Source organism: Coregonus clupeaformis, chromosome 18, assembly GCF_020615455.1.
Source record: "Coregonus clupeaformis isolate EN_2021a chromosome 18, ASM2061545v1, whole genome shotgun sequence".
In the NCBI taxonomy this organism is placed as follows: domain Eukaryota; kingdom Metazoa; phylum Chordata; class Actinopteri; order Salmoniformes; family Salmonidae; genus Coregonus; species Coregonus clupeaformis.
This window is the reverse complement of record NC_059209.1, coordinates 47,828,888-47,856,139: the sequence shown is the minus strand read 5'-3', so window position 1 is coordinate 47,856,139 and position 27,252 is coordinate 47,828,888. Positions and strand designations below refer to the sequence as shown.

The following is a 27,252-nucleotide window of genomic DNA, read 5'->3' as shown; positions in this document are numbered from 1 at the left end:
AATACTTGTTCTCCCCACTGTATATTGTCAAAGAAGTGTGGATCATCATTATTTGGTCCGTAAAGGTTAATGAGCCATATCTGTTTATGGTCCAATAACATATTCAAAATAATCCATCTACCTTGCGTATCTGTTTGGACAATTTGCACATTCGGATCGAAATTATTGTTAATTAATATCATCACCCCTTTTGAGTGTCTTTGCCCATGGGAGAAGTATATCCCCCCCCATTCCTTTTTCCACGCAACTTCATCTAGAATTGTTGAATGAGTTTCCTGTAAACAATAGATATTATATTCCTTCTCTTTGAGCCATATAAATATTGTTCTTCTTTTGTTATTATCTGCTAAGCCATTACAATTATAACTGGCTATACTTATTTCACAAAATACCATATTCAGATACAAGTTTCAAATCTATTTATCATTATGTTTGTAAATTTACCAATAAAAAATACCATAGTGATTGAGTGTCCAAATAGCTTTACCATGATATTTGCATTGCTACTAAGTAACCCTCCAATTGTTCTCCACTAATTCCCCCGCTGAAGCCCCTCCCCATCCCAAGTTGGGCCGTCATCCCAGTGATCGGCATACCACCCCCGTCCCCCTAGGCCCCTGAGAGGCCATGACCCATCCATCGAAAACAGCACACAGTGACACCCACAAAACAGAAGCTGGTCAACCGCCAAAAGCATTTCCAATGCTCTCATCTAAAAAAAATATATATATCTATTCAAATATCTTGCGTATCTTATTTTCCATCATTATCAATTAATATGCGTAATAATATCGGCAGTTCATGCGTAGGATTGTAACCTATAACCCGGATTGCCATTGTATTACATTACATTTTTGACAAGCAATTATTATTTTAGCAAACAATTATTGTGGTTCATCCTATATTCTCCCTAACATCCTTACCCCCTTGCAACAGATGTGGGATAAACACACACGCACATACTCACATATACTCTAATACACTCAGCCCAGTTCCTCAACAATCAACCATAAGATCAGATGCTCAACGGTTGTTACAACCCAGAGCCCAACTCGAGAAAGGACCTGATTTATGAATGCATATACAGTTACAGCTGTTTGAGAAAGCATGCAAGATTGAGCAAAAATTGACAACAATGTGAGATTTGATTAATCTATTTAATCTATGTCAAGTCCTAGGTGATGGAGATCAGATCCACCCTCTTCACCTGAGACACAAACACTCTGGTCCCCCGTTGTAACCATTTTTCCCAAGCATCTCCGTGCAGTCAGACCTTTGATTATTTTGTGCCACCTGGGCCAAAAGTGTTAAACAAATCAAAAAATATTTTATATTTGAGGTTCTTCAAATATCTACCCTTTGCCTTGAAGAGAGCTTTGCACACTCTTGGCAATCTCTCAACAGCTTCACCTGGAACAGCTTTTCCAACACTTGTTGGCTGCTTTTCCTTCACTCTGTGGTCCGACTCATCCCAAACCATCTCAATTTGGTTGAGGTCGGGGGATTGTGGAGGCCAAGTCATCTGATGCAGCACTCCATCACTCTCCTTCTTGATAAAATAGCCCTTACACAGCCTGGAGGTGTGTTGGGTCATTGTCCTGTTGAAAAACAAATGATAGTCCGACTAAGCCCAAACCAGATGGGATGGTGTATCGCTGCAGAATGCTGTGGTAGCCATGCTGGTTAAGTGCCTTGAATTATAAAGAAATCACAGACAGTGCACCAGCAAAGCACCCCCACACCATAATACCTTCTCCTCCATGCTTTATGGTGGGAAATACACATGCAGAGATCATCCGTTCACCCACACCACGTCTCACAAAGACATGGCGGTTGGAACCAAAAATCTCAAATTTGGACTCCAGACCAAAGGACAAATTTCCACCGGTCTAATCGACCATGAAGGCCTGATTCACACAGTCTCCTCTGAACAGTTGATGTTGATGTGTCTGAAGCATTTATTTGGGCTGCAATTTCTGAGGCTAGTAACTCTAATGAATGTATCCTCTGCAGTAGAGGTAACTCTGGGTCTTCCATTCCTGTGGCGGTCCTCATGAGAGCCACTTTCATCATAGCGCTTGGTTTTTGCGACTGCACTTGAAGAAACCTTCTAAGTTCTTGAAATGTTCCGTATTGACAGACCTTCATGTCTTAAAGTAATGATGGACTGTCGTTTCTCTTAGCTTATTTGAGCTGTTCTTGCCATAATATGGACTTGGTCTTTTACCAGATAGGGATATATTCTGTATACCCCCTCATTCCTTGTCTCAACACAACTGATTGGCTCAAACGCATTAAATTCCACAAACTTTTAAGAAGGCACACCTGTTAATTTAAATGCATTCCAGGTGTCTACCTCATGAAGCTGGTTGAGAGAATGCCAAGAGTGTACAAAGCTGTCATCAAGGCAAAGGGTGGCTATTTGAAGAATCTCAAATATAAAATATATTTTGATTTGTTTAACACTTTTTTGGTTACTACATGATTCCATATGTGTTATTTCATAGTTCTGATGTCTTCAATATTATTCTACAATGTAGAAAATGGTACAAATAAAGAATAACCCTTGAATGAGTAGGTGTTCTAAAACTTTTGACCAGTAGTGTATATAAAATTGTTTTGTTTTCTACTTGTAGCCCTGGTTGTCCTAAAAATTAAATGGTGAAACACTTAAATGTGTGGCTATATATAAGGGCTGGACATGCAGATAAATAAAAGTCAGATAAATGAAAAGCTGATTTTTGCTGGGGTCTCAGGACTGATAGGGTTAACACCTGAAGTGTCAATGTATTACCGTAATGATCTGTGTACCAACGGAATTTCAGGTCAATAGCTCACTTTCACCCCAACTGACCTAACTGACTGACTATACCAATAGCAAACAGCTATCACCCTTACACTGCCAATAGCAAGCACTTTTACAGCGATAAGTAGGTCCATAAACTGAATTAGCACTGTGCCTTGTTGATAATGACTCCAGTGGGAGAGCTGCTGATCCTGGTCCGTCGGACTAATTGAACAGCCCAGAGGCTGGGAACCTTAGGGTGTCTGTCCCCAGGGATTACAGCAGGAACAACAGCGGGGGCCTTGGCTGTTTCTCATGGCCACAGCAATTAAGGCCTGTTAATGATGGAGAGCCTGGTAACCCCACTAATTGCCTGAATGTGCTAATGACTGGGTGGGTTAGTGCTGCACGTCCCAAAACCTTGTGGAATGTACAGACAGACGGCTGTAGATGGCTGAAATGGGCCAGTTTATGGAGGGAGAGATGTCCCAGATCCTAGCTGACTGGGTTCACTGTCTGCTATGCTTCTGCCTGGGTGGCTGTGGAACCAGCCTTGGCTCCTAAAGATAGATTACCTCCTCAATTCTAACACTATGGTATATGGAACTAGACGGATCATATTTACAGGAAGATTTAAGACCAGGGACTTCATCCCCAGTCCATGTGCATTCTCCACCGATGATCAGTTGTTCATTCAGTCCTGCTAGACATGATAAGATTAGGCAAGTGGCCACGTGGTGTGCCAAGGTTCAGATATTGATATGTCCAAGTATGTTTTGTTTCAAACTCTGACCTACATACACAGTAATGCTGTATAGTTACATAACAAGGACTTCTGAATACAGAATTAGGAAACATCAGCCTTTTGATGTAGGATTTGTCAGCATTTGTTTCTGGGTCAAACATGTTTAGTGTCAAGTCCACACCAACTCTCTGTGGCTGTATACAGAACAGATTTCAACAGAGACTCTAACACAATAACGTCCTCATTTCTCAAGACAAGTATTTGCGAGACTGAGCATGCTTTCTTTTCTATATTTAACTTGATGTTATGCAATTTAGGTTGCTGTCAGGTAAGTGAAGTTGAATTCATTGAGCTACATATACCCCCAAATATGTAGATGCATGCCAGCAAAGCCACTACACAACACTAAACAATATATAAATTGCACTATAACGGTGACAAACGGTGACCACAAACTGTTAGGGCCTACATAAAGCTGTCCCAACAGCAGAATTTATTTTCAGCACCATGGAGTGAATCCTTACCACTGCTACACCTGGCTATCGTGGAGCCTTTTCTGGCAGCAAAACAGTTCATTCAGCCTCATTTACTGCCTTTTAAAAAAACATCGCTGATATGGCTGACTTGCTTAAACAAATGTGGTTTCTACTGACAATTGAGATGTACTATGGCATAAGGGGACGATTAGCGGATAAGAGGCAATCCGTAATTTCGATTAAGACATTAATGAGTGAGCTAGGACGGATGTAGTCAATATAACTATTTGTTCAGCACTTTTGAAATGTATTGTGACAGAACTCAGAACATGGGCCATTCTTACATTATTCTCCCTGTACACCAAGTTCTAACCGTAGGATAAATAAAGGGGGCATATAAGCAGACAATGAAAGCTCTTATAATATTCAATGATTACATTTCTCTAAAACATGCTATAGGCTACATGTGCACCACCAAGTATGAACAGGAGGCTAAGTTATGAGGGGGAAAGGGACCAGATTATTAGGGTGAGGCACATGGGCTACTAACAGATTACTACACAACATACATTTAGTATTACTTTCTTAGCTACAGTATACATATCTCCCTGGCATATTACATAATTTATGCAGCAGCATACAATACATTTTTGGACTCACCTTGTGCTGTGCTCACTTGAACAAGAAGGTGGCGCGGCGGTCCTTCTTGTGGGCACATTTTGTCATTGACTTTGTCATCAAAGGCTGGCATTCTCTGGATTTATGGAGCTTTCAAGACAACTGGGAACTCGGAAAAAAAGAAGGTTGAATCATGATGTCAGTGATCTTCAGGTCGGGGCTGTAGAAAGAAGCCTGAGTTCACGACTTGGAATTGCGAGTTGGATGACCATACAAAACTTATTTTCCCAGTCGGAGCTCGTTTTTTTCAGTTCCCAGTTGCCTTGAATTCACTGAAGATTTCAGAGTTTCCAGTTGTTTTGAATGCGGATTGACAGCATGGCCAATGTATTCAACCTTTTCTGGCCCATGGCATGTGAATGTTTATCCTTTTAAGCTTGGAAAAGAGACCCTTAAACCCAGACTTGGACCACACACCCACTCCACTGAATAGCAGGCTAGTGATTGCTTTGCAACGCTTGCAGTTAGCCACTGATTCCTTCCAAACCACTCATTGTTGAATTTGCGATTTCCAACTTGTGTAATGTTTATGGCCGATGAGCACGACACGTTTTTATCTATAATTTATCTTCATATGACAAGGATTGAAAAGGATTTGCCAGTAGATTGTCGACGTGATTCATGATGATGACTGCTTGTCTAGCTTGCTAGCCAATATTTTGAAAGTATGTTGACATGATCAGTCCAATCAAAGCTACGGTAGATATAATGTGATTTGACGTCATTTTATCTGTGGCCAATAACCTTGAGCCTTCTTGGATGGACACTTCTAATGTAAATCTATGGCAGCAACCAAGGGGCTTGAATTTTCAAGCTCTCCCCATAGATTTTGCGGGGATGTATTGTCCCCATGAGTGACAGAACACTGAGCCAATCACAGCGCAACTAGAGAACATTACCAACCCATACGCTCTGTATTTTCCGCTTGCTGCCCCACCACCACAGAAAGCACTGAGCTAGGCTGAAACACCTGCATTTTGGAGCTGCCTTACTCAAGAAAGCAAAAAAGAGACCACGTTTGTATGCGGCTTTATTAACTCAATGATTTTGTTTTTTACATTGTTTGCAAACGGATATGTGACACGTATTAATGCCAAAATTACATGCAAAATAGGCAAAAAAAATACAAATTATTTTTTTGGGGGGGCTAAACAGGTGGGCCTCAAAACAGAATGACTGGTCGCCACTGGAGCCTACAGTAAATATATGTATTTCCTCCTATTTCAAGGTGTGTGTGTGTGTTGTGAAGGAAATAGTATGGCCTTAATGGCACTCAAGTATGTATTTTCACAAGGTCATTGCTTACTAGCCTTGGCTTGTTCCTACTGAATCACCAGCAGCAGTGCGTGTAGGGATAGGGACTCTTCTGCACTGTGGTGGGGCCTGTGTGCCTGCCGGTCGGGCCGAGGTTTTCTCCCCATCTCGTCACCACAGCATGAATTAGAAAGGAGCAGGAGCTGTCAGTGTCTCAACACAAGCACATGTGCAAGTGATAAACACTACAGTCAATGTTGTTTCTGAGAAGGGCATGGAGTTATGGGGGCTAAGTGTATACTGTACCCATCGGATGCATTGACGTACTGTAAAACACACACTTCCTAAGGGAAAGGGCAGCATCCTGTGCTATGATCCCTTTAAAAATAAGATGGAAATAAGTCCATGGTGAAAAATAAATTACAGAGTTCTGTGGAACAGAAATGTTTGACTCGACCTTTATCCTGGGGTAAAATACCACATTATTATTATTATTATTATTATTATTATTATTATTATTATTTTATTTAAAAAATATTTTTTTCTTCTCATAAGGACATTTTAAGGATTTAATGAAACGGTCGGTTTGCAGGAACTTCAACAATGTCAGTCATGTGCCTTTTGGGTTTCAGATTCCTTCCATTCCTTTTAGATGTGGTTACACAATGTTATGTCAATAGGATTTAGGCAAGTGGAAGTCAGGTAGAAGGAGATAAGAGGCAGACTATGCAGGTTACAGCAGTTCTCACATCTCTCCTCTCTCTCTCTTGGGTTTGAACAGGCAGTGGGTGGTGACCTCTGGTCACGTGATGGCGCTGACAGTGAACCTGATTGGTCCGTCTCCATGGGGGTTTAGAATATATGGAGGAAGAGACTTCAAGAAGGCGATAACCATTTCCAAGGTAATTGCTAATGACCTTACTGCTAGTCTGTCACACCCTATCCTCTGTAAAGCAAAACATGCCATGCCAACTCAACTTCCTCAGTCTCTGCTGTACTTCTCTGTTCCTCTCATTGTTTATCTTCATTGGCTGCCTTCTACCTGTTTCCTTGACTACTGTATCCAGTCAGATTGGAATGAAAGCTACATCAGGAGGAAACCAGTTATTATAGTTAGGGTTGAGGGGGTGTGGGTGCTGAGTGTTGGACCAATGTGTGTGTGTCTGTGTGCATGCATGTGTGCACGTGTTTTACTATTCTTGATTTTCCAAGCTTGTGAGGAGGCAACAAGAAGCAGTAGCTGTAGAAGGAAAGACATTAGCATAGAGTTCTCCTCCTCTGTAAACAGAATCAGGAAATCCAGGGCAGACTGCCCCCTCCCTGCCACAGCCACTCTGAAACCCAGGGCAGACTGCCCCCTGCCTGCCACAGCCGCTCTGAAACCCAGGGCAGACTGCCCCCTGCCTCCCACAGCCACTGAGCCCACTGCACATCCTGGTTCCTCACTACCACGAAATGATCTATAATTCCTCAAACCTTTAATGGTCCAATCATTTTTAAACATACAGTGGGGAGAACAAGTATTTGATACACTGCCGATTTTGCAGGTTTTCCTACTTACAAAGCATGTAGAGGTCTGTAATTTTTATCATAGGTACACTTCAACTGTGAGAGACGGAATCTAAAACAAAAATCCAGAAAATCACATTGTATGATTTTTAAGTAATTAATTTGCTTTTTATTGCATGACATAAGTATTTGATCATCTACCAACCAGTAAGAATTCCGGCTCTCACAGACCTGTTAGTTTTTCTTTAAGAAGCCCTCCTGTTCTCCACTCATTACCTGTATTAACTGCACCTGTTTGAACTCGTTACCTGTATAAAAGACACCTGTCCACACACTCAATCAAACAGCCTCCAACCTCTCCACAATGGCCAAGACCAGAGAGCTGTGTAAGGACATCAGGGATAAAATTGTAGACCTGCACAAGGCTGGGTTGGGCTTGGTGTGAAGCAGCTTGGTGAGAAGGCAACAACTGTTGGCGCAATTATTAGAAAATGGAAGAAGTTCAAGATGACGGTCAATCACCCTCGGTCTGGGGCTCCATGCAAGATCTCACCTCGTGGGGCATCAATGATCATGAGGAAGTTGAGGGATCATCCCAGAACTACACGGCAGGACCTGGTCAATGATCTGAAGAGAGCTGGGACCACAGTCTCAAAGAAAACCATTAATAACACACTACGCCGTCATGGATTAAAATCCTGCAGCGCACGCAAGGTCCCCCCTGCTCAAGCCAGCGCATGTCCAGGCCCGTCTGAAGTTTGCCAATGACCATCTGGATGATCCAGAGGAGAAATGGGAGAAGGTCATGTGGTCTGATGAGACAAAAATAGAGCTTTTTGGTCTAAACTCCACTCGCCGTGTTTGGAGGAAGAAGAAGGATGAGTACAACCCCAAGAACACCATCCCAACCGTGAAGCATGGAGGTGGAAACATCATTCTTTGGGGATGCTTTTCTGCAAAGGGGACAGGACGACTGCACCGTATTGAGGGGAGGATGGATGGGGCCATGTATCGCGAGATCTTGGCCAACAACCTCCTTCCCTCAGTAAGAGCATTGAAGATGGGTCGTGGCTGAGTCTTCCAGCATGACAACGACCCGAAACACACAGCCAGGGCAACTAAGGAGTTGCTCCGTAAGAAGCATCTCAGGGTCCTGGAGTGGCCTAGCCAGTCTCCAGACCTGAACCCAATAGAAAATCTTTGGAGGGAGCTGAAAGTCCGTTTTGCCCAGCGACATCCCCGAAACCTGAAGGATCTGGAGAAGGTCTGTATGGAGGAGTGGGCCAAAATCCCTGCTGCAGTGTGTGCAAACCTGGTCAAGACCTACAGGAAACGTATGATCTCTGTAATTTTAAACAAAGGTTTCCGTACCAAATATTAAGTTCTGCTTTTCCGTCTCTCACAGTTGAAGTGTACCTATGATAAAAATTACAGACCTCTACATGCTTTGTAAGTAGGAAAACCTGCAAAATCGGCAGTGTATCAAATACTTGTTCTCCCCACTGTAGGAGGGTGCCAATGCTGCAAGTGGAGCATAGTGTTTTGGGGGGACTGTTGTTGACTTCAAAGGCATCATTTCTTGTCAGCCCATAAATGCTGAGATTGAAAAATAGCTACTTTCTTGTGATGACATTCTTGTGGCATTCCTTCTCATTTCCTCCCTCTAGTCTACAATGTAGTCAACAACACCAGCATGCAGGGAACACAGGGAATTGTCTCAACTATCAAACAGTCACTTAGAAGAAACAGGGACCCATGCTGAGAGGGAGACCTCATCAGTGAAAGTGGTTGTAAAACCTACTGGAGAAGCAGCATTTTCCCCTCTCCCTCCTCCTCTCTAGTTAAGCAGCTATGGCTTTGGTCCGTCTGAAGTGGTTGCATCTTGAAACTGAAACAACATGGTTGGCCCCCCCTTTCCCGTCCTGTTGGCCTGAATAGAGAGCTTGCCCCTGTTTCTGCCGGGCATAGACCCCTGAGAAAAGCTGCACCCTTACTTTATGTGAATTGAAGCGTGCCCTGATCAGGAAAGGCAGGCACCATTGTGGGTCGCCACAGCAACGCTTAATTGCCACTCGAGTGGCCCCACAGACATGGCACCTCTGCCCTCTTGCTTTGCAAAATGGACAAACACCCTGTTGCCTGGCATTCTCTCTGCAATCTTCCATGTTTCTGCTGGAGATTTATGAAGGAGGCCTCATCTCTTCACTGATTGGGTCTTTGTGTTTTTTATTTTTGTTTTCCCTATTTCTGTTTTTAATTGTGGACCAGCCTTGTCAATGGCAAAAGTCAGGCTGCTCTCCATTGTTCACAAGTGCTCAATACTCCCGAGTTAATCTCCTCATTTGGGCTTTTTGGTTTGTCTGAGTGAGCGTTTGCTGGTGTGTTTTTGTTCTGGGTAAATCCATTTGAATTCAATCACTTTTTGATAGCACTCCATTTTGATTTGAACAAATATTTCCATGCATATATTTGCCTATTGTAGAAGTGCTCAGAAAGTGACTTTTTGGACCTGAATGCCGAAACATTCAAGAGATATAATTAAAGAGTTGACCTATTTTGCATACCCTACCATACCATGAGACATAAACAGTTCACATTGATATCATTTTACAAGCTTACAAACAGGGTTGTTAAGCAATTTTAGAATTTCTAGATTTTTTTTTTGTAAAATGTAATTTAAAAAAAATACTTTTTAAATGTAAATGATCTGAAAACATGTCAACTTTTTCATATGTTGTATAATCTGAGGTTTTTGTGTTGTGCCCGCCATCAGTTGAGACACAACATGCTCTTGAATACAGGGTGGGTTTCATGTTTTTACTACAATGGGAATACAATTTACATTTAAACTTTCAAATGGTACTACAAAGAAGGTTGGAGGTCCACATACATCTATAAACTAGTGTACCAGTGAGCATTTCTTGTAGTGGACAACTGTTTGGAGCTGTTACATAGTCCTTAATAATAATGTGCTTTTTTTCTTCATGTTTATATAAGATATATGAGTTGAATCAACCTATGTTTAAACCCTTTCTCGTGCTTGGAGTCTTCACAGATTTTGCAAAAATTGTGTGACTTAAAACACTAAATTTTTTAGATTATATTATTATACTTTTCGTTGTTATCATATACTAAGCATTTAAAAATTGAATTACACATTGACTTTGATCCTGTGAAATTACTGAATATATTTTTATTTTTTTTGCATATAAAACCAAAAAACTACTTGATAATTTAATGTTCAAATGTGGGTGGGGTAAATGTGGAATGCCTGGTCAAGTGTACAGCCAACACTTCCTGTCCTTTCAATGTAGGTCATCACCTTTCTAACTCCATTCTATGAATCTATTAATGAATTGATTAATTGCTGCCCATACTGTGCCACATTTCTCAATTTCTGCATACAATTTAGTGTGTATTGACCTATTAATGAACTGCTGTTACTGTAAATGGTTAGCTGACTGATATGACCTTGCTAACCATGGGTAATCCTTTTTTTTTCATCTTTTTTTTTTATTCTAAGGGGTAGATCAGCTTAATATTGCAGATAGATTGTAACTTCCATCAATGTAATTGCCTGCATCACTTCCAATCCCCAATGTTTTTTTATATATATATAGTGAGGGGAAAAAAGTATTTGATCCCCTGCTGATTTTGTATGTTTGCCCACTGACAAAGACATGATCAGTCTATAATTTTAATGGTAGGTTTATTTGAACAGTGAGAGACAGAATAACAACAAACAAATCCAGAAAAACGCATGTCAAAAAATGTTATAAATTGATTTGCATTTTAATGAGGGGAAATAAGTATTTGACCCCTCTGCAAAATATGACTTAGTACCTGGTGGCAAAACCCTTGTTGGCAATCACAGAGGTCAGACGTTTATTGTAGTTGGCCACCAGGTTTGCACACATCTCAGGAGGGATTTTGTCCCACTCCTCTTTGCAGATCTTCTCCAAGTCATTAAGGTTTCGAGGCTGACGTTTGGCAACTCAAACCTTCAGCTCCCTCCACAGATTTTCTATGGGATTAAGGTCTGGAGACTGGCTAGGCCACTCTAGGACCTTAATATGCTTCTTCTTGAGCCACTCTTTTGTTGCCTTGGCCGTGTGTTTTGGGTCATTGTCATGCTGGAATACCCTTCCACGACCCATTTTCAATGCCCTGGCTGAGGGAAGGAGGTTCTCACCCAAGATTTGACGGTACATGGCCCCGTCCATCGTCCCTTTGATGCTGTGAAGTTGTCCTGTCTCCTTAGCAGAAAAACATCCCCAAAACATATTGTTTCCACCTCCATGTTTGACGGTGGGGATGCTGTTCTTGGGGTCATAGGCAGCATTCCTCCTCCTCCAAACACGGCGAGTTGAGTTGATGCCAAAGAGCTCCATTTTGGTCTCATCTGACCACAACACTTTCACCCAGTTCTTCTCTGAATCATTCAGATGTTCATTGGCAAACTTCAGACGGGCCTGTATATGTGCTTTCTTGAGCAGGGGGATTTCAGTCCTTCACAGCGTAGTGTGTTACCAATTGTTTTCTTGGTGACTATGGTCCCAGCTGCCTTGATCATTGACAAGATCCTCCCGTGTAGTTCTGGGCTGATTCCTCACCGTTCTCATGATCATTGCAACTCCACGAGGTGAGATCTTGCATGGAGCCCCAGGCCGAGGGAGATTGAGAGGTCTTTTGTGTTTCTTCCATTTGCAAATAATCGCACCAACTGTTGTCACCTTCTCACCAAGCTGCTTGGCGATGGTCTTGTAGCCCATTCCAGCCTTGTGTAGGTCTACAATCTTGTCCCTGACATCCTTGGAGAGCTCTTTGGTCTTGGCCATGGTGGAGAGTTTGAAATCTGATTGATTGATTGCTTCTGTGGACAGGTGTCTTTTATACAGGTAACAAGCTGAGATTAGGAGCACTCCCTTTAAGAGTGTGCTCCTAATCTCAGCTCGTTACCTGTATAAAAGACACCTGGTAGCCAGAAATCTTTCTGATTGAGACGGGGTCAAATACTTATTTCCCTTATTAAAATGCAAATCAATTTATAACATTTTTGACATGCGTTTTTCTGGATTTCTTTGTTGTTATTCTGTCTCTCACTGTTCAAATAAACCTACCATTAAAATTATAGACTGATCATTTCTTTGTCAGTGGGCAAACATACAAAATCAGCAGGGGATGAAATACTTTTTTCCCTCACTGTACGTACAGTGGGGAGAACAAGTATTTGATACACTGCTGATTTTGCAGGTTTTCTTACTTACAAAGCATGTAGAGGTCTGTAATTTTTATCATAGGTACACTTCAACTGTGAGAGACGGAATCTAAAACAAAAATCCAGAAAATCACATTGTATGATTTTTAAGTAATTAATTTGCATTTTATTGCATGACATAAGTATTTGATACATCAGAAAAGCAGAACTTAATATTTGGTACAGAAACCTTTGTTTGCAATTACAGAGATCATACTTTTCCTGTAGGTCTTGACCAGGTTTGCACACACTGCAGCAGGGATTTTGGCCCACTCCTCCATACCTTCTCCAGATCCTTCAGGTTTCGGGGCTGTTGCTGGGCAATACGGACTTTCAGCTCCCTCCAAAGATTTTCTATTGGGTTCAGGTCTGGAGACTGGCTAGGCCACTCCAGGACCTTCTTACGGAGCCACTCCTTAGTTGCCATGGCTGTGTGTTTCGGGTCGTTGTCATGCGTGAAGACCCAGCCACGACCCATCTTCAATGCTCTTACTGAGGGAAGGAGGTTGTTGGCCAAGATCTCGCGATACATGGCCCCATCCATCCTCCCCTCAATACGGTGCAGTCGTCCTATCCCCTTTGCAGAAAAGCATCCCCAAAGAATGGTGTTTCCACCTCCATGCTTCATGGTTGGGATGGTGTTCTTGGGGTTGTACTCATCCTTCTTCTTCCTCCAAACACGGCGAGTGGAGTTTAGACCAAAAAGCTCTATTTTTGTCTCATCAGACCACATTACCTTCTCCCATTCCTCCTCTGGATCATCCAGATGGTCATTGGCAAACTTCAGACGGGCCTGGACATGCGCTGGCTTGAGCAGGGGGACCTTGCGTGCGCTGCAGGATTTTAATCCATGACGGCGTAGTGTGTTACTAATGGTTTTCTTTGAGACTGTGGTCCCAGCTCTCTTCAGGTCATTGACCAGGTCCTGCCGTGTAGTTCTGGGCTGATCCCTCACCTTCCTCATGATCATTGATGCCCCACGAGGTGAGATCTTGCATGGAGCCCCAGACCGAGGGTGATTGACCGTCATCTTGAACTTCTTCCATTTTCTAATAATTGCGCCAACCGTTGTTGCCTTCTCACCAAGCTGCTTGCCTATTGTCCTGTAGCCCATCCCAGCCTTGTGCAGGTCTACTATTTTATCCCTGATGTCCTTACACAGCTCTCTGGTCTTGGCCATTGTGGAGAGGTTGGAGTCTGTTTGATTGAGTGTGTGGACAGGTATATTTTATACAGGTAACGAGTGGAGAACAGGATGGCTTCTTAAAGAAAAACTAACAGGTCTGTGAGAGCCGGAATTCTTACTGGTTGGTAGGTGATCAAATACTTATGTCATGCAATAAAATGCAAATTAATTACTTAAAAATCATACAATGTGATTTTCTGGATTTTTATTTTAGATTCTGTCTCTCACAGTTGAAGTGTACCTATGATAAAAATTACAGACCTCTACATGCTTTGTAAGTAGGAAAACCTGCAAAATCGGCAGTGTATCAAATACTTGTTCTCCCCACTGTACATACATACATACATACATACATACATATATATCCTTAAAAAATATATATATTCCCCTTTATTACTTTACAACCCCACCACCCTTTCCCTAATTGGAGTAAACTAGTAAACAACAATGCTTAGGCCTCTACTTCCAGCTTATACTTACTATATACATTTTATGGACACAGTCAATTTTACAATAATTATATTTTGTTTGTTTTTTCTCCTTAACTACTTCTACTCTCAACCTCTCCGATCATTTTCATGATGTCCATCCGGTTTGCTTATATATATATATATATATATATATATATATATATATATATATATATATAACATGGGGGATTGGAAGTGATGCAGACAATTAAATTGATAGAAGTTACAATCTATCTGCAATATTAAGCTGATCTACCCCCCCAAAAAAAAAGAAAAAGAAATGTGATGTCTAGTTTACACACACACACTGCTTGAAGAGGTTACTGATTATAATGATTTCATTATTGGTTATTATTGTCAATTATTTTGTTGACAGAACCCATATTATTGTATTAAATTATTATAGAAAAATATAGAAATGCTGTTTATCTTTTTCATTCTTCTGGAAGGTTTAGCATGAATGATAGAACAGTTGACTAAAGCACAAACTGACCTGACTACTAGGCATGACAAAGAAACATTCAGTGTCCATGTTTCATGTGACATTTTGAATGACATGTAGATGTTTTGTTGCTGGGATTTATGTTCTCATTGTGCCTATCTAGACTCTTGTTTAACTACACATGTGAAGCTGCAGGAAAATCATAATTAAATGTATATCAAACCATTTGGGAATTTTGACCCATATCTGAATATGAAATAAATCAGAGTTTACGCGTTTTTAGATAATTATCGTTAAAGGTTACATTTTGTATTCAAAAAATGGTTTTGCCGAAATTATAAAATAGTTTGTAAGCCCTGTTTTGTAAGCTTTTAAATGATATCAAACTCAACCGTTTATCTTTTCCAGTGATGAAGACATGGATTTGTCATTGCATGGTGGGGTATGCGAAATGGGTCAACTTTGAGCACCTTTATCTCCTGAATGTTTTGGCATTCATGTCCAATCAAGAGATGTTTAAATCAAGAGATGCTGTCAAAAAGTTATTGAATTCAAATGGATTTACCCTTCCATTGGGCTGGAATTCCCCCCTAATGCAGGCAGTAGACCCCATTTGCCTTGACATGGGGGAGGCCTGCGTCAAAGGTTAGGCCAGAGTAGTCAACCCCACAGCCCCAGGACTGTCCCACTGATGACTTTTCCCTCAGGGTGTCATGAATCCTCACTGTTGAGGTTTTCCAGGCGCATGATGAGCTGTGGTGTCTGATATTTATTGCAACCAAAATGTAATACAATCACCTGCTAGAGCCCTGCAAGTCCTGATTGACACCTGGAAGGCAAACTGAGGAAAACAACCCATCTCTTCAGAACAGCCACAATCTGGCTGGGCCTCATGTTATTACAATCATATCTTCATTGACTTGTCATCATGACCATTCACATCAGTGTATCTGTCAGCCCTTGAAAAATAGTCCAACACTCATAAGCTATGCAGCCTTTCGTTCAGGCATGCTGGTTATTTACGTTGCTGATAGCACCATGTCTGTACCAAGTCCACAGGCAGTAGAGTGAGTCTGACTGCAGCTCTTACCTCTGGCCCACAGGTCAACGGGGGAAGCAAAGCCGAGCTGGCTGCCCTGCAGCCTGGTGATGTCATCCTGGAGATCAATGGAGAGAACACAGTGGACATGCTCAATGTGGAGGCCCAGAACAAGATCAAAAACTCCAAGACTCAACTGCAGCTGCTGGTGGAGAGGTAGGGTTCACTACAGTGCACAGTCCAGGAGCACAGATGTATCCTCATGTACTGTGTCAAGATGTTTTCATTCATATCTTGGCGTAGATTAAAATATTTGTCATTTAGTAGACCCTTATCCAGAGCCTTGCTCAAGTAAATATCGACAGATTTTTCACCTAGTTTGCTTGGGGATTCGAACCAGCAACCTTTTTGCTACTGGCCCAACATTCTTAACTGCTAGGCTAGCTGCCTAGATGTTTTCTATTCTGTAGAAAATGCTTACATTAACAGCTTCGCCATGGAAACACTCATCCAAACATCAGATGGGGTCACCACAACGTGGCATAGAGACCACATCTGTGCCTTCTGGTCAGTTTAGATCTGCTGATTGCTTGTATTTGTGCCAGTTCCACAGTCGCCACATCCTCTTTCCACTTGTCTGCTGTTTTTGTTTTTTAATGTCTTAAGATGTCCCAGCTCTCTCTCCCTATAAAGGACCAGTGGTTTCATTCTGGGGGAATACCAGAATGTGTCAGAATTATGTTGCCAAAATGTGCTGTCTTCCATTTTCCATGTTAATAAACTTTGTTTGGAAGTTAGCTGAGACCTTGTTAGAGTGGCAGAGAATTGGCTCTACATTGGACCTTTTCCTGGGAAGTGAGACCGTTCTTGGCTGGTGTTTGATTATGGGTCCTTTCTCAGTCTCAGTTTTTCTGTCTCTCTCTCTCTCGCTCTCTCTCTCTCGCTCCCCCATCACTCTCTCTGTGTGTGTGTGTGTGTGTGTGTGTGTGTGAGTGAATTCTCCCACCAACTTCTATATAGATAAACACACACACAGAGATACAGACAGACAAACTCACACACACTTCCTCTTTGCATGTCCCGGGTCCATGTGAGTGGATTTTTCCCTGCTGACCCCATGTCTCCTTCCAAGCCAGAAACAACACACACCGTGAGTCCCTAGCTGCCTAGGACAATGGCACTCTGTAGCTCCGCCAGCCACTTTGCCCCAAGTACCACTGTTTTACTGGCAGAGGCAGACAGGATGGGCAAGGTGGTGAAGGGTGGTCTGCACTAGCAAGGCCCTACTCTCTTTAGATGGTAAGCCGTACCATGTCTCTTTTACCCATTCTAGTCCAGCACCTCTCTAGCCACCTCCAATCAACTACAGAATGTGGCCCCTTGTTGATCCACCTGCAGCATTATGCAATTAATGTGTTGTCCTTAAATGGAAGTTTACTCCCAGAAGGCATCATTCAAAGCACACACACATACTGCAGTGTAATGTCTGATAATCTGAAGTATAAACAGAGAGGACCCTGGGAAATGGGTTTACAGCCCTGCTGATCAAAGCAGCTGGATTACAGTTGGGTTTGCCCATGGGCAGAGGTTGGCATCAGCCCACCCTTAGAATACGAGTGTTGATTAAGGCGTGCCTGTCTTAAACTGAGGAACTGCTCCATTGCAGATGCACTGGCAGGTGCTCAATCCATCAAACAACCCGTTTGTGCAATAACCAGACTTGTACGCTCTTTGCTGTACTTTTTAATTCCAGTTTGAAATCTGCAGCTCAGTGGTGATTTTACTGTGACGCTCTATAGAAAAACACCAGCAGTATCTTGTCATTAATGGTCGGTCATTTAGCCTCCATTGCCCTCAGCTGTCTCTAATGAATCCATTGTTCACTGACCCGGTGTGCATGATGTCATGTCCCTCTGATCCTATTGGTCCTTGTAATGTAATGTTACTGAGCAACTGCAGATGGGCATCGGAATTGTCTAAAGGCTGTTCTATAGAAGCAGCCCTATACAGTCATGTTTCTTTCAATTTCTTTGCGCCAAAGTCTCACGTCTGTGGATAGTGAGAAGGGAGTAGTACAAGTGAGAAGTGGCATGCCATGGTCTATGTGAACAGTGTTCGAAAGGAATTCAAGATGTCTATAAGACAAGACATTGGTATGTACTGTATATTAGTTTACTGGATTGTCGCCGTTCCTTTCTATTAATATTCTCTGTTTTCATTATTAATATGAAGTTCAGAGGGCAGACAATAGATTGCATAGATTCCTATCTAACTGAAGAATGCATGGCAGGCAAACTCCCAAGTCCCCTACATGACAAAGATCAACATACTGTTCATTTTTGGATCAGGGATGTTGCACAACAAACCCTAATACAAGTCCCTGTTCCGTGCAGGGATCAGATAGATCTCTAGAGGTGAGACGATCATCTTCAGCTCGCCATAGTTTGAGGACAGCCACTGCTCAGCCCATGCTTATCCACCCATCTACTGCTGTACATGAGGCCTGTGGTAGAGGGCAAAGGTCACATTACATAAGGCCCAGCAGTTAATCTTGGATGCCTCTCATTGGCTGAAGGACATCAGTTAACTTTATCCTCTTCTCTCTCAACCAGAGGAGTTGAACTGGATACACACAGCTCAAATTGAACTTTCTTCTGTTAACTTTTTTGGAATTCCAAGTGAAAACACAGGCATTTCCTTACAGGGAACTTATTTTGAACTCCAATTAACCATCCATTATGTCCCATTTTATCCTGTAAGTGTAATATTTTCTGACTGCTGTAGCATGAGGAGCCTGTTTTCCTATTTCAGCTGTTCCTCTGGTTGGATGTGCGCCTGCACATGTGGAGTATTCAGATACAGCCCAGACCCTGTTCCTGCTGTTAGAGGTGTGTTTCTGGGCGATTTACCACAGGCATCCAGGGCCTTCCTGTGCGCCTCATTACCCTGGGCTGAGGCTCAGCTGAGAGGAGAGGCAGGCAGCCCTACAGTGGGGGGGGCACTAGTTATTTACATTGGCTCGTACAGTCCCTACATTTTCCCCTCCGAACTCAATGATAGAACTGTGTATATGTTTTATTAATGCGAGCACATTGAAAGAGCTGGAAAGATGACTCTGCTAGGAGCATCATGTTAAAGAGCTTGAGAATCGTTTGGAAGATTCTGTACTACCTGTTGACTGCAGGCATTTTTTATCAAAACGACATACCAGTGGTTGTACTGACAGCACTTTGGCATAGGGAAACCAAAATAAGGTGTCTGATTCGAATATCCGGTTTTGATTTTTTGCAAGTGCGCACTTGCACATTGGTTTATACTCACTGTTAGTCTTCAGTTTAACTCTCCGATCTCTTGTGACATATACGCACTTTAGGGCGGTAGTCAGATTTTCATACCAACATACCGTTTCTGTACCATACCGTGGTATACGGTATTACTGGATGTGCACACAAGGAGCGCTATTTTTATTGGCCAGTCTGAGATATGGCTTTTTCTTTGCAACTCTGCCTAGAAGGTCAGCATCCCGGAGTCGCCTCTTCACTTTTGACGTTGAGACTGGTGTTTTGCATGTACTATTTAATGAAGCTGCCAGTTGAGGACCAGTAATGGACAAAAAATTGATTTTCTTTCGAAAACAAGGACATTTCTAAGTGACCCCAACATTTTGAACGGTTGTGTGTATAGATAGATAGATAAGTAGTATTTTTTTTACGCACAAAACAAGTTAGGCAACAGGGATCTTAATCCAGGAGGGGATTGAATGTATTTTAGTCTGGGTACCAGTCTTTTTAGCTAACATGCCACTCCATATCATTGCTGAAAGAGACTGGTGTTCAATATGCAGCTGGATTTACGGTGGAGTTGCTCATTGGTTGTTGGAAATAACATTTAATATTTTCCATGACAACATGTGGAGCCCCAAATAGAATTTGAATTATAACAAAGTCAAAAACAAACATTTAGCTGTTGCAAGTTGTTGTATTTTGATTCTTAAAATCAAAGCAAATAGGTTTTGTGGTTGGAATTGCAGTATGTATTTAGTTTGAGATTTTAGATGTGAGCTAGCAACTTTTGACAGACTGGTTTTGTATAGACAAACAAAAAACAGTTGCTTAGCAAGCAGATACCAAGGTGTTCTGTGGAGAGAAAAAAGTGATAATATTTGGATAATCGTTGTGATTGGAGGATAGCTGTGAGGGTTATTGACTCAAGATCAACTCCTCTGTTCTCCTCAAGCTCATTTAATGATAGGTTGTTCATATTTGAAGATGGTAGAAAGGCCAGTCTCTTTGGTAATGACAAGGAGTGGAATGTTAGCTAAAGAGACTGGTACTCAGGCTAGAATGTCTCTCCTGTAACCAAGAAGCTTGATCTTGACATCTAGCAAGTTAACAAACCAAATGCAAAGCTAGAGCCCTGAGCTGGATATAATTTATTTGACACATCTTAGATTTCTTATAGTTTATACTTATAGTTATAAGCAGTGGCGTAGCACACACCGCCGCGGTGTGTAAAAGTCCAATACATGTTTGATGTATTGAAAATCATACTGTCAGTATTTTGAAATACCCCAGTATACGGTATAAATGGTACATCTCCTAATACGCACGCAAGCACACACATGTCCTCCGGCGCTCACAAAATATCTGAATTGAACCTTTGTGTAGAGTGATGTATCTATAACCACATCAAATCAGACCCTTCTACTTAACATGTTGATTAATAATATGAGACATTACATTAGATGATGTTATCAGAGCTTCCAGGCTATCATTGTAGGGAATACTTTGGCATGGCTCAAGTCATCTAACAGACCTGATTTGAATCATTAGTGTGAGAATTACTGTAGTTGACCTTGGTCCATGTCTTTGAAGTAAAACTAATGTGGGGGTTTTGGCTTGTATCCTGTAATGCATTGACGTCTGCAAGCTTTCTTACTCATTATCCTTTAACAACTAATATTAAGCAATCATGGTTTTGGGTACTTGTTTAGGGCTTGACATAGGTGAATTATGTGGTACAGAAGGCAGTTTTACTCTACTGGGCCAGTGTTGCACTCTCCTGGGATGTGGATACCATTCTCCTGATTTATTACAGGTTAGGTATGTGTTTGTCCGTGTGTGTGGTCCGTTGATCTCCAGTGTCTTTTCCTACAGGCCTGATGCCCCCAGCCCTGAACAGACCAATGGAACCACCACCCCAGAACAGCTCACTGGACGCTTCCAGGTCAGTCAATCATGTTCTCTATCTCCTTATGCAGGGGCTTCCATCTTTGGTCTGCAAGTTCCCTTTAGGACAGCTATCACCTTAAACAGTCTCACTGTAAAGTATTTAAACACTTTTATCTGTGAATCAGTACTTTGTTGTTAGGTCACGAAGTGAAGGCCTATCGAGACATTCTTTCCTACAGTGTTTATCCCACTATCCTCCAGTATCTGGTTACATCAGCAGCATATCTCTACATGATGAATCCTGTCCTAATGGTTTGTGTAATGGCTGATGCCTGAGAGCCATGTAGATGCTGGGTCTGCTTCATATTTACAGATCACTGGGCGTCTGCTTATCAATGATTTATTGGAGGTCCAGATGAGCCCGAATGAGATATCCTCGTGTGACTGTAGAGATACTCCATAACTCTGTGGCCCTGGGACAGTGAAACACATGGGAGAGGAACCAGAGAATGCTGTAAATCAGTGGGTTCCTGTTTTTAATAGGGTGACAGAACTACTGCTGGGTCTCCGTGGTAACACTGGCAGAATATGAGCCCATGCAGGGCCCAAGGCTGAAGGCTTGGACCGAACACTCACTGTCATCATTTTAACATGGTGATATTACATATCTGATTTCCACAAACCTGGTTTCACTTACCTCAGGATGTGCAGCTCTAACATGACTGTACATTATACCTCAACGTGTACTGACTGTATTTCCGTCTTTTTGAAGACTTTTATTAAGCATATATCTCAGGCGCCTCCTTGTCAACAGCGTCTGAGCACCCTCTAAAAGTTAAAGGAGACAACTGTTTTAGTTACATCGTGAATCAATTTCTTAAACATCCTTGCAAGACAAGTTATTTTAGGAATACGGATAAGCAGTTTCACATTTTTGTGTGTGGATAAATGATTAAATGTTTTGATCTTGCGGACTGTCTGTCATCCCCTGTTCTGTTGTAGGAAGCGGTGCTGGTGAGTCGAGATGAGAACCAGAACTACAGAGAGTACTCCATCTCCAGCCCAGCCTCCCTGTCACCTGGACCCTACTCCCCTGAGCCCCCCTCCAGCCCTGAGGGGAAGAGAGAGCGGCTCACACCCACCAGCACCAAGAGGTACACTACAGCATCCACCATCACCTCAAACTGACTTCCCTTTAAATGACCAGGACATGCATGCGTTGCTTGAGAATGAAAAGAGTGGATAGATACCACAATGGATAGATGGTGATAGGTTACTACATTTATCCAGGTGCTTTTAGTTAAAGGTCCACTGCAGCCTTTTTTATTTCAATATCAAATAATTTATGGGTAACAATTAAGTACCGTGATTGTTTTGTTACTGTGATTGTTTTCAATTAAAATTGTCAAAAATACATTTCTCAAGCACTAATCTTGCTAGGACTATCTGGGAGTGGTCTGGGTTGTGAGTGGAAAACTGAAAACTAGCTGTTATTGGCAGAGGGGTTTGGAACTCTCTTATTGGTCTATTATCTAATTAACACCTGGTGATGTCACCATGCAGGCCAAAACTCCATCCCACCAAAATAGGCTTACATTTCAGGTGTTCTTTTCAAACAGGTCTTACACTAAAAGGGGATTATCATAATTTTGATGTGGATAATGTATGTATAAAAGCACTTTTTTGACTGTACTGGGCCTTTAAGTTGGGGATGGGCGTAGGGTAGACTACAAGAGCATCCACTTACTGTAAGTGCTCCTTTGAGTCCTACACTGGACCAGAGTAAATAGGTACAATAGTAACTGGCAGAAAATGGAGCCATGGGATTGTGTGGTAGTAACAAAGGATGTGCACAGCATATCACATTCCACCCTGTTCATTCACAGCATCAATGGGCCAGGCCGTGGAACATTCGCCACTCTGCTCTGTCTGTAAGCCTAGCTGCTATTCTCCTGGGTCATTTTGTAGGTCACAGTTCAAACCTTATTTTGCCCCAGGTGAATCGAATGCCTGTCTAGGGCTGCTAGACCATCCTTATTTATTCCTGTCCTAGTAATCTGGAGAGCTAGTAAAAATATGATCCCATGACCCTGAACACACACATTTCATAAATTAATATGAACGGTAATGAGAAGTGTTATGGCTTGTTTATGATAGCCGTTTGACGCACCTTTTCATGACATTTTGGTCAATTATTTCCATTGAGACCATTATGGTTATTTTGTATGTGATGGCACACACCATTATCAGTGTAATCTTCCTCTGTCATTTTATAGCATCCAGCTGTGTTCATTGTCTCCAGAAGAGAAGACGTCTAGTTACAGACTGTCCAGACCACTGTCACAGGTAGGTCTTCCTCATACTCTGGGACAAAGTCCCATTGCACAGGCCCTTTACTTCCTATATGATTTCAACATGCGTAACCAATCAGTGTAAACATAGACCTCCAAAGAACTGCACAATTTGACGATTTAAGTTTCCAAGGCCATTGTGCATTACATGTAGACGCTTCACAGCAAGAAAGAAAGGATGCAGACAGCATTTGATATTTTCATTGCCGGGGAACTGAAAGGTCACTTTTTTAAAGATCTGACATTAAGTTGGAATACAATCTGGAAACGGTTTGTTCAAAGATCACTAAGGAAGAGAATGATTAGCTCTCAGTAAAACAATAGACTTGACCTTTAGCGGTCTACTATATGAAACTCATTAGTGTAATCTTCACTGGTTGTCTCACTAGCAGTAAATAAAATGTGGTTGGGGTTATCAGCAGATTTCTGCTTGAATTCACTATGTTTATTTACTGTTCCAGCAACAAAAGGAAAGCGGGGAAGGCGTCTGGAAATATTTCAGTTAGCTAAAGGAGAGAGAATGTTGTGGGAAAATTCATCATGAGATATTCCAGCTATGTCTTACTGCCCGGATCCCAAGCATTAGTCCCACAGAAGACACAACATGGGAGACGACAGAGCAGGAAAAAACATGCAAGACCCTTAATGGCCGAGGGACAGGGAATGGAATTCCATTCGTTTTATAAGTTGTATGAACATTACATGGAGTTAGATAAATATGGCCTCTCTGGCCTGGAGAATGAAGATTAAACTCAGCTCTTCATCTAAGGAGCTGATGACTTGATCAGAGGCCAGTATAAAACATCTGGTCTAATATGGAATATTCCCATTTTCATGGTGAGGGTGGTCCCGCCAGCCAAGCAGCTTATACTGTTCGCTCTGAGAGCTCGTAGCTGACAGATATTATAGGTATCATCAATATCAAGCTGTCTATCAACACTCCTTTGGGGGCCTGATCAATCATTTCCCTTGTGCGGTATGTCTGTCCTGTTTCTAGAACAGGGAGTTTTTGACTGCGAAATAAATCTGCTTATGTAGCAAGCTGCATTCTTTGAAGTTCAGTAAAATTCTGTCACTCTATTTTAAGAGTAATAGCTGTGCATGGCATGTTGTCTTACTCCAAAAGGTTGTCTGGAGGAGGGGAGGGTGAAGAGATGCCTGGTTGGATCTCTGTGCAGACAGACAGTTCGTAAGGACACTTGTGTTATGAGATGTTCATTTTCTGTGGAGAGCTTTGAAGGTATGTACCTCAGACACCCCAGGCAGACTGGAGTGGCGGCTATTCGGAGCGGTACTAGTTGGCTGCTTTATCAGCAGCCTTTTAGGAATGCACTGACTTACATGCTCCTCCATCATGCGTGGCTGTCTGGGATGACCATACATGTTTGTGGTATTTATGAAGGCAGGTGGGCCAAAGGGCCTGGAACCTTTGCTCACATCTCTGAGTTCTTTAAAAAAACGTTTTCTTACATTTTGGAGATCAGCTCACCCTTCTCCCTCATTCTTCATCTCAAGTTTGGAATCCATATCCCCTCTCTCACTCCCTCTGGGAGCCATCACATTCCTTCTGTCTCACTCCACTCCACTGAACATGTTTTTTATTTTTTCCCCTGTTTAACCAAATTCTATTGGAGTCACACACTACCGTGTTTTTGAACTGAAGAGACATGAAATGCTAGCGAGGCCAGAGACATGTTTTTGGTTGTTTGTCAGACCTGTGCATCTAAGACATGTTAACAGTATTACTGTCCTCCCCTTGCTGTGGTTTGACAGGGCTGACCTACTGTCTAAAGACGTTATCTTGGGAGCCCTCAGTCAACACTTCACTAACCACCTCCACTGTGGCTTTGCTGGAGCCTGTCTTGGAGAGCTCTCTCTGTCCTGTCCTCTAAGCCTGAAAACGTTCTGTTTACTAAGATACAGGCCGGTGGATGAGGGTGGAGTTTTGCTGCGCTCTTCCTCCAGTGGAGGTATCTCTGGTTCTAAAGAGGAGACGAGCCTCCCACCCAGGATATGGGATTAGTGAGTGGAGCCCTTTCAGTGTGCTCGGCGGGTAAACCGCTGGGAATAGGCCTGCCCTGTCGGCATGGACACACTGCGCTGTAGTGTTGTGCTGCTCCGGACTGGCTGGCAGGAACACTGCTGCCCAGTGAGCAGCGGGGCCTCTGCTCCCCTGACAAGGCCCTCTGTCCTGCCTGAGAGGTGCAGAGTACTGCTGTATCAGGTGATCAGTCCTTCTGAAAAGCGTCTAAAAGTATTTTCCAACCCTCGTTTGGCTCTCCAAGTGAGGAGAGTGGAATGTGCGACTGGATCCCCCATTTAGCGGGGTGTTAGATATCCTGAGAAAATGCCCTGTACAATGGTGGCTCTGATTGTAGGGGCTCTGGGAGGCTGGTGTTGGCTTTCCCCAGCCTTACAAGGCCTGGCGTTGTGTGATGGGGAGCTGTAGGAGATGGGCAAGGGGGGTGGAGAAGGGTAGAGGGACACTTGGGACTCGAGAGGGCCTCTACCATTCCCAAACAACCCCCAAAAACCATCACCCCCTCTCCAATACGACACAACCAGCTCCAGCACAGGGATACCCATTGTGCCCGACCCAGAAACCCACATTGGAACGATGAGGTGACTGAGCAGAGTTGACGGCACCATACGTCAGTCATGAACAATGGATACAGAGGTCTGGCTACTGCTGGAAAACCAGAACATAGAGTACAGTAGCTGTGTAGATGCCCATATCCAGCCACCATTACTGATGACAATGACCTTGCAGAGTCTATTGGGCTTGATAAACATATCAAATGAAGAGTTTATTCCGAAACGCTACACTATATATCCATTTTCAGAAATGTGGGTTAATTAGCTTTTATTGTTTAAAGAACTTATGAAAGAGATTGTTGTGTTTTTTCACCACCTGATCATGGAATGGGGTTGTTCAATGACAGATACAGTGCATTCGGAAAGTAATAAGACCCCTTGACTTTTTCCACAATTTGTTACGTTACAGCATTATTCTAAAATGGATTAAATCTACACAAAATACCCCATAATGACAAAGCAAAAACAGGTTTGTATAAATTTTTGCTAATTTATAATTTAAAAAAAACTGAAATATCACATTTGCATAAGTATTCAGACCCTTTACTCAGTACTTAGTTGAAGCACCTTTGGCAGCGATTACAGCCTCAAGTCTTCTTGGGTATGATGCTACAATCTTGGCACACCTGTATTTGGGGAGTTTCTCCTATTCTTCTCTGCAGATCCTCTCAAGCTCTGTCAGGTTGGATGGGGAGTGTCGCAGCACAGCTATTTTCAGGTCTCTCCAGAGATGTTCGATTTGGTTCAGACCCTTTGCTATGAGACTCAAAATTGTTCAGATGCATCCTGTTTCCATTGATCATCTGAGATGTTTCTACAACTTGATTGGAGTCCACCTGTGGTAAATTCAATTGATTGGACATGATTTGGAAAAGCACACACCTGTCTATATAAGCTCCCACAGTTGACAGTGAATGTCAGAGCAAAAACCAAGCCATGAGGTCGAAGGAATTGTCTCTAGAGCTCAGAGACAGGATTGTGTCTAGGCACAGATCTGGGAAAGGGTGCTCAAAAATTTCTGCAGCATTGAATGTCCTCAAGAACACAGTGGCCACCATCATTCTTAAATGGAAGAAGTTTGGAACCACCAAGACTCTTTCTAGAGCTGGCCTCCCGGCCAAAGTGAGCAATCGGGGGAGAAGGGCCTTGGTCAGGGAGGTGACCAAGAACCCGATGGTCACTCTGATAGAGCTCCAGACTTCCTCTGTGGAGATGGGAGAACCTTCCAGAAGGACAACCATCTCTGCAGCACTCCACCAATCAGGCCTTTTTGGTAGAGTGGCCAGACGGAAGC

General features: G+C 42.5%; 1 protein-coding gene across 2 annotated transcripts in view; it reads left to right on the top strand.

Moving 5' to 3' along the window:
- Positions 1-27,252, top strand: part of LOC121530892 (PDZ and LIM domain protein 2) — a 78,644-nt gene that overhangs the window by 27,385 nt on the left and 24,007 nt on the right. For both annotated transcript variants that reach the window (XM_041836238.2, XM_041836237.2), the window contains exons 2-6: positions 6,720-6,840; positions 15,906-16,057; positions 20,998-21,067; positions 22,015-22,166; positions 23,289-23,358. In XM_041836238.2, coding sequence (XP_041692172.1) covers positions 6,748-6,840; positions 15,906-16,057; positions 20,998-21,067; positions 22,015-22,166; positions 23,289-23,358 — 537 coding nt within the window. In that variant the 5' untranslated portion in view covers positions 6,720-6,747. The remainder of the gene's footprint in view (positions 1-6,719; positions 6,841-15,905; positions 16,058-20,997; positions 21,068-22,014; positions 22,167-23,288; positions 23,359-27,252) is intronic.